This window comes from Orycteropus afer, unplaced genomic scaffold, assembly GCF_000298275.1.
Source record: "Orycteropus afer afer isolate SDZICR_OR568_19922 unplaced genomic scaffold, OryAfe1.0 scaffold00095, whole genome shotgun sequence".
NCBI lineage: Eukaryota > Metazoa > Chordata > Mammalia > Tubulidentata > Orycteropodidae > Orycteropus > Orycteropus afer.
In genome coordinates, this window is record NW_006921682.1 from 7,348,392 (window position 1) to 7,356,722 (window position 8,331).

The 8,331-nt window shown below is 38.2% G+C and overlaps 1 protein-coding gene across 1 annotated transcript in view; it reads left to right on the top strand.

The window, feature by feature from the left end:
• Positions 1-8,045, top strand: part of GSR (glutathione-disulfide reductase) — a 109,990-nt gene extending 101,945 nt beyond the window's left edge. Inside the window, exons 9-12 of the mRNA XM_007942705.1 lie at positions 3,191-3,302; positions 4,519-4,650; positions 5,916-6,049; positions 7,896-8,045. Of these exons, the coding sequence (XP_007940896.1) occupies positions 3,191-3,302; positions 4,519-4,650; positions 5,916-6,049; positions 7,896-8,045 (528 nt within the window). The remainder of the gene's footprint in view (positions 1-3,190; positions 3,303-4,518; positions 4,651-5,915; positions 6,050-7,895) is intronic.
• The last annotated feature ends 286 nt before the right edge of the window (positions 8,046-8,331 follow it).

Below are 8,331 nucleotides of genomic sequence, written 5' to 3' on the forward strand. Positions count from 1 at the left end.
ATCACATGCAAGTAAAATCTAACTGAAGATAATTCAAAAATGATTGCAGTAGTACATTGACAGAGAACTTCCAGAGATGCAGGCTGGATTCAGAAGAGGACGTGGAATGAGGGATATCATTGCTAATGTCAGATGGATCTTGGCTCAAAGCAAAGAATGCCACAAAGATGTTTACTTGTGTTTTATTGACTATGCCAAAGCATTTGATCGTGTAAATCATAACAAATTGTGGAAAACATTGAGAAGAATGGGAATTCCGGAACATTTAATCGTACTCATGAGGAACCTGTACATAGAACAGAAAGCTGTTGTTCAAACAGAACAAGGGGACACTGCATGGTTTAAAATCAAGAAGGGAGTGCGTCAATTTTGTATCCTTTCACCATACTTATTCAATCTGTATGCTGAGCGAATAATCCGAGAAGTTGGACTGTGTGAAGAAGAACGTGGCATGAGGACTGGAGGAAGAATCATTTACAACCTGCAATACACTGATGACACAACTTTGCTTGCTGAAAGTGAGGTTGACTTGAAGCACTTACTGATGAAGATTGAAGAATACAGTCTGCAGTATGGATTACATCTCAATATAAAGAAAACAAAAATCCTCACAACTGGAGCATCATGATAAATGGAGAAAAGATTGAAGTTGTCAGAGACTTCACATTGTTTGGTTCTACAGTCAATGACAGTGGAAGTATCAGTCAGGACATCAGATGACATACAGCACTGGGCAAGTCAGCTGCAAAGGACCTCTTTCAAGTGCTGAAGAGCATAGATGTCTTCTTGAGGACTAAGGTGCCCCTGACACAAGCTATGGTATTTTCAATCCCTGATATGTGTGTGAGAGCTGGACAGTGAATAAGGAAGACTGAAGCAGAACTGATGCTTTTGAGTTGTGATGTTGGCAAAGAATGCTGAAAGTACCATGGACTGCTAAAAGAACTAACAGATCTGTCCTGGAGGAACTGCAGCTGGAATGCCTCTTGGAGGTGAGAATAGCCAGACTTTGTCTCACATACTTTGGCCATTTTGTCAGAAGGGACCATTTCCTGAAGAAGGATGTCATGCTTGGTAAGGTGGGGGGTCGACAAAGGACGGGAAGGCCCTCAATGATTGACATGGTGGCAGCTGTGATGGGCTCAACTATAGCAAGGATCATGGGTTGGTGCAAGAACAGGCAGTGTTTCATTCTGCTATGCATGGAGTCACTATGAGTCAGAGATGACTCGATGGCACCTAACAACAACAATTCTCATATTAGTGAAACTAGTCATACAACTTTCACCTTTCTAGAAATAACTGCCTTTTAGAGATCTAGTTGTCAACTATATTTGCTGAATTTTTGAAGATGAAACAAAAAAATTCCATTTTCATTCAATGTTAATATATATTTGTATAATGCTAATAGATTATTGTGAGCTATGCCCTGTAAATGCATTAATATCTAATTTAATCTTGCCTACCACTCTGTGTGTGGATGCTTGAACAATTTCTCTTAGAAAGATCAGCACGAGGCCGGTCACCATGAGGCGGAGGTTAAAGATGTCCCAAATGTCCAAACTACTATGCCACTCCATCATTTCAGACATTAACTCCTCCTGCTCCTCCCAGTAATTTCCCCAGTCTTAGGGTTCTGTATTTCGCTGTAACGCCTCACAGAACTCACAGACACCCAAGGGTTCGTCTCACATAGTAGTGGTGGAGGCTGGCAGGCTGGCAAGTCCCGGGTCCGTAAGTCTGTCTGGTGGATCCTCCCAACTCTCGGGGTTTGATGAACCTCGATCAGCAGATCAGATGACAGCTTCTGTCCCAAATCCAGGGGTGAGATGAGGATGATCCAAGACACAAAGCCGGAGCAAGAGGAGAGCGAATCTTCCCAGCAGATTCGTAGGTATACCCTCAGGGAAGCTAAGGGTGGTGATTTGAATTATACCCTCCAGCAAGGCAGGACTCAAGATACATTCCACCTGTGTTGCCCCAACAGAATTAACCTAAATCCCATCACAGAGTCGCTTGCCAGTCATTATAGGGAATGACTACTACCAGCTGCCCAGCCAAGTTGATACCTGACCTTAACTACCACACCATCTCAAATAGGCATGAATAATGGGATTTACAAAACATCACAGAATGGAGGACAATGGCTAGAAGGGCCACATCAAACAATTCACTGCAGTGGAATAAGGATGAAAATACCAGAAGCACAGAGATGATAAGTAATTTACTAGGCCGTGATCTCCATGAAGTAGGGAAGATGTCTATCTTACTGCTGTTTGCCCAGTGCCTAGGTTAATGCTGCATTTGTAATACTCGCTGCTGTCAAGTCTGTTCCAACACCTAGTGATCCCTCCTTGGCTTCCGAGGTGGTATCTCTGTGGAAGTAGATTGCCCAGTCTTCCTTCCTAGGAGAGGCTGGTGGGTTTGAATAGAAGCTCATATATTTATTGATAAGTAAGTGGCTGTACGAGCCTCATGACTACTAAGTAGCAGAGCTGATTTGAGCCCAGGCCCAGTCTGACTCCAGAGGTTGTACTCTTAACCACTCTGCTACCTCCTTCCTAATTATACTATATCGCTGCTTCTCACATTGGAAAATGTGCACCTGGGATTTGCAAGCTCACACAATAAGCATGGTACATCTTGAAGCAAAAATTTGACCTAAGTAATTTATAGGAAATTTTTTTTTGGTTAAAACAAATAGTATGTTTTAGAGTAGAATGCAATATCTACAAGGTAAAATAGTAAGCTTCAAAAATATCTTATGCTTTTAGTGAGTGCTTCATGCTGTACCTTTCAAAGGAATGAGCCAGCATGCCTAAGGAGGAGTGAGAAAAGTTGAAAAGCAGTGTCTTAGGTGGACTTTGCAGAGATAGCAAGTAACATCTGATAGTTGAGTGCCTCCTTGTCTAGCTTCAGTGGTTCCTTTTCATGTTTACCTGGACAGTTGAATTGTACATTGCAAAGTCAAATCCTATTAAAACACCTCAAAATATATACCTTTTAAATTAAGCGAAAGGAATGAAGCTAGCCAACTTTAAATGGTTTTCGTCTTGTGAATGAGTCTTGTGGTTTCTTGGCAGTTCTGACTGAAGGGGTGCCAATGTGAAATGAGTCTGATCCTTGAGGATTGTTCTGACATCTTTATAAATGGGCCAAGTATTTACATGATGTCTCTTTATCATTTTAGGGAATTCAAACTGATGACAAAGGTCATATCATAGTAGATGAATTCCAGAATACTAGTGTCAAAGGAATTTATGCAGTTGGGGATGTATGTGGAAGAGCTCTTCTTACTCCAGGTAATGTTTCCTGTTTGAATAAAGGAGGCCCTGTGTGTTATACAAACTTATGCATCATAGTCAAGTCAACTTAAGCAGAGTTTAAAGGATGAGTATCTTTATGTCATGAAAATTATTTATATTTACATATATATATACACACACATATATAATACTTATTTCCTAATGTATATTATATACTTGACTTTTTCTGAATAATACTCATTTTTTATCAGAAGACTGAAAAAAATGCCTTGTAAAGACTAACATTTTCGTAGAGAGAATATGGTCATCCTCTGTAAAACACTGTAAGTTAGAATCATAGTTGTATATGGTGACAGAGGAAGGAAATGGCTTTGGGGGAGAAGTAATTTAGACTGGCATTATATATGACATGTGGTCTTGTTTTAACCAAGTTTGAGTTCTTCACTCCCACCCCTCCATGCACTTCTTGAGTTAACTGGCACCACTTCCAGATCTTTGTCCCACCACGATCCATCATTTACCTCACTCATTCATACGCTTTGACTCTGGTCATTATGAGCCCTCACCAGCTTTTCTAAAATGGTCCTGAGGACACCCAAAGCCTTTTAGCTCCTTTGGGAAGTTCTCTTAACAAAGCAAAGTAACAAGCAAAATTTCAAAAACTTCATAATGTAACATAGCAGTTAAAAATGATGTCAAAATGAAAACAATTTCTTATGTCTTCTACCAATAATTTACTTTGATAAAACATTGTCGATTTGAAATCAACAAAATTATAAACTGATATTTTTACTCCACTCAGCGTTTAAAAAATAATGTTATTGATAAAACCAGCTAAGGATTGTAAACTTTTAAATCAAAATATTAAAAAAAAAAAAAAAACTTTACTGTGAAATGAATGTGGTTATAAAGTAGAATGAAGATACCTGAAATTAGTATAGTTTGTTCCATATGTATTGTAAAATATTTGATATTTATAAAGTAGATTAATTGGTAATTGATGGAGAAATTGTGAATATGTCTTTGTTTTATTTTAACAGAACGTATGGAATTCACATAAATCAGTAGTTTTGAATTTTTAACTAAGACATTGATACATCTTCATCATATTGAACTAGATATTATAATGAACATTAGCGTAAAACTTTGTCAGGACTAGTATGTTAAGCACATGAATAAATGGTTCTTAGAACAATTCTGCTGTGTTAAAATGAACAGTAAGATAAACACTGATTTTAAAATACCTTTGTAGTTGCAATTGCTGCTGGCCGCAAACTTGCCCATAGACTTTTTGAATGCAAACAAGATTCCAAATTAGACTATGACAACATCCCTACTGTGGTCTTCAGTCACCCCCCTATTGGGACAGTGGGACTCACAGAAGGTAGGTATTTAAAAAAAGAAGGTCATTTTCTACCCCCTCTGTCAGCTGACTAATCACTTAGTCTCCTATGTTATATTTCTTTTTGGTTAGTCTCTGGTCACAATTCAAATTTTCTCCCCAACTGCTAGTATTTAGAAGGTACAGTCCCCCCGCTCCCCCTAATGTATCTCTTGCCTTTTGTTTAGGTGTTGTTTTTTTTTAAAATTAATTTCACACTTAAAGTTGCAAGAGTAGTACAAAGCACTCCTTTTAACAATTTTGCTTTATCATCCTCCTTCTCTTCCCACACACTCACACATTCTTCAGTGTTTATTTCCTAATTGTACGATCATTCTCTTACATTAGCACAGTACAGTTTCCAAAATGAGAAAATTAGAATTGGTACAATATAATCTAAACTATAGGCCTTATGCAGATTTTGCTTATAATCTCAGCAGTGTTCTTTAAAACATTTTTCCCTAGTCTGGTATCCATTCCTCGGAAGGAAGGTTGGGCAATCCTACTTCCGTAGTGATACTGCCTCAGAAACCCAAGGAGGGGTCGCTTGAGTCGGGGCCGACTCGACAGCACATAACAACAACAACAACAACAGTATCCATTCAGTCTCTGAGTGACACAAACAGTTTGTACTCTGCTGCTAACAGAAAGGTTGATGGGTCAAACCCATCCAGTGGCACTGTGGAAAGCCTTGATGATTTGCCTCTGTAAGAATTAACTAACTAACTCACTGCCATCAAGTCGATTTCTACTCATAGCAACGCCTCCTTGGGTTTCTGAGGCAGTATCACTACGGAAGTAGATTGCCCCTTCTTCCTTCTGAGGAGTGGCTGGTGGGTTTGTACTGCCATCCTTCTGGTTAGCAGTCAGATGCTTTAGGCATTACGCTATCAGAGGTCCTCTGTAAGGATTACAGCCAAGAAAACCTTATGGAGCTCAGTTCTACTCTAAAACATGGATTTACCATGTGTTGGAATTGACTCAGTGGCAGTGGCTTTGGTTTAGTGTTTTGGAGTATCCATTTGGGATAATGCATTACATTTAGTTTTCATATATTTTTAGTCTCTTTTAATCTAGAGACAGTATTCTTCTATGACATCAACATTTCATGACATAGACATTTGTTTTGTAGAATGTCCTTGGTTTCAGTTTTGTTTATTGTTTCCTTATGATTTGATACAGTTATATGTTTTTGGCTATTTATCTTTTTGAAAGCCTAGTGTAATTGTTTAGACTTTTAATAGATGTTTCCTTTATGTGCATTATAGATGAAGCCATTAACAAATATGGAAAAGAAAATGTGAAGATCTATTCAACCACCTTTACCCCAATGTATCATGCAGTTACAAAAAGGAAAACAAAATGTGTGATGAAAATGGTTTGTGCTAACAAAGAGGAGAAGGTATGGGAAAAATTCAGTAAGCTAAATAGTCCTCTGCATGGCTGACAGGGATATTGGTATTTTTGTGGGGTGGGGAGGGAGAAGAACATGTCATTAAGCCTTCTGATTCAGCTAGTGCAGTTCCACGTTTATCTGTTGGAGTTTTTCATATATTTATTTAGAAAGAAGGTTCTACTGCTTTTAAAAGATAAAGGGGAAAGGTTGGAAACCACAGCTCAGCATCTTTGACAGTAAGCCCACCATTATTAACCAATAAGCCAGAATAGCTGTGAAACACAGAAATACTGATAAACCTAAGAATGTTATGGTCAGTAAATTTAAATTTAACATAGCAAGTCAGTGAAGAAGATTATTTAATAAAATTTTCTGCGGAAAACGATTATCTCTAGTTGGTTTAATTTTTTGAGGAATTGCCACACTGTTTTCCAAAATGACTGCCCCATATTACATTCCCACTAGCAGTGTATAACAATACCAATTCGCCACATTTTCACCTACTCTGGTTATTGTCTGATTATAGCTGTCCTAATGGTTGTGAAGTGGTATCTCATTGTGGTTTCAATTTGCATTTGAACAGGTTTTCTTTTATAATTTTGAAAATAGGTTTTGTTTTGGTATTAGGTCAGCCTACTGGGCTGTTTCCATTAATTGAATTAAATATCAAAGTGGAACTTAGCATTGTGCCTTGGGATCATAGCTTTGTGAGGGACAGTGGCTTGATTGAAACTTCAGATACAGTTTCCAACTTCTTTTATGAAAAAGGGTATAGTCTGGCTGGTTCCATAGCCCATACCCCAAAAGCCATAGGACATAGTCCTCGGCTTTATAGAATTTAATATTGCTGAGGATTGACAGAAGCAGAGAATCAGAGCAAATGGAAGAAAGTACATAGATGGACAGCAGAACAAATGTTACTGTTTGTTTCTCAGTAGCCTAAGATACCTGGATAATAGATCAACAGGGTCCCTCCTTATCTCTTCATATCAGTTATTTCTTCATACCAGTTATTCATTCATTTGATAGGCATTGTCTGATAGTCTCTAAAGACTTGCAACTGGGATATGCCCTCGCCATTACCAAAGACTCTATGTAAGTTCAACTTAGATCATAATAACTAATAGTCACTATGTTCAATGCATCTATATTACTTAATTTGGGTTTTTTAAAGAATTGAGACATAGTTGATTTGGTTTTGAACAAATTATTTCTGTAGCTACATTTTATGTCCTCTAATTTTGCTTTTTAATAGAATATTTACCTAAATATTCTAAAAGTGAACATTAGCTAATAATGGTAAGATGTATTGAACAACCTTGCTGGAAAATGAGATTTGAAACAAATACCTCTTGAAAATCACTCATGAAATCATCCAACATATATGGACTGAGGTCTCCTAAGTGTCAGTCTTTGCTGGGCCATGGAGATAGAGGAGTGAGCAAACACCAGCAGGGTCCTTGTTCTATAGAGATTAACATCTGCCATTGGGAAGGTACAACTATGTAGCTATGTGAAGACTAAGTAGGCTTTAACTATTAACTATGAGGGGAGGAAAGATTGTCCTCACAGAAGGAACAATTTGTACAAAAGAGGAAGCATGGTGAATGCTTGGGATAGAAGTAAAGTTGGGGGTGGGGAGGGTGGGCAGAGCAAGGAAAGCCTGAGAGAGCTGTGTGAGATGGGCTGAAGGCTGGACATGGAGATGGGACTGCCCATGGCTTTATAGGCTGTGTTACTTTGTGTTGGGCTTAGAAATCTCATATGGTGTTTAGGGGTTTTAAGATATCAGGTACCTCTTGTGACTGTGTACCAATTATAAAATTTCACTTAACAATTATTTTTCTTTCAGGTGGTTGGGATCCATATGCAAGGAATTGGGTGTGATGAAATGCTGCAGGGTTTTGCTGTTGCAGTAAAAATGGGAGCAACCAAGGCCGACTTTGACAACACAGTTGCCATTCACCCTACCTCTTCAGAAGAACTGGTCACGCTTCGCTGAAAACCCAGAGGCTGGTGTGCTTGGCAGCCAGACCAGTAGACCTTCTGAAATGAACCAAATAATCACATTTGTTTACTGTTCCAATTTTATGTATTTCTTTATTTTAATTAGGATCTTCGTATAGTGGGAAATTTCAGTAAATAATAGAACTTATTTATGTAATTAGAAATTTGTTTTGTTATGTAGCATTAATTTTCATTTGATCGCCTCTCACATTAATTGAGATTTTATTGTGTGTGTATGTGTTTAACAGGTCTGTGAAACTGTGTTAGCTGAGTTACTTGTT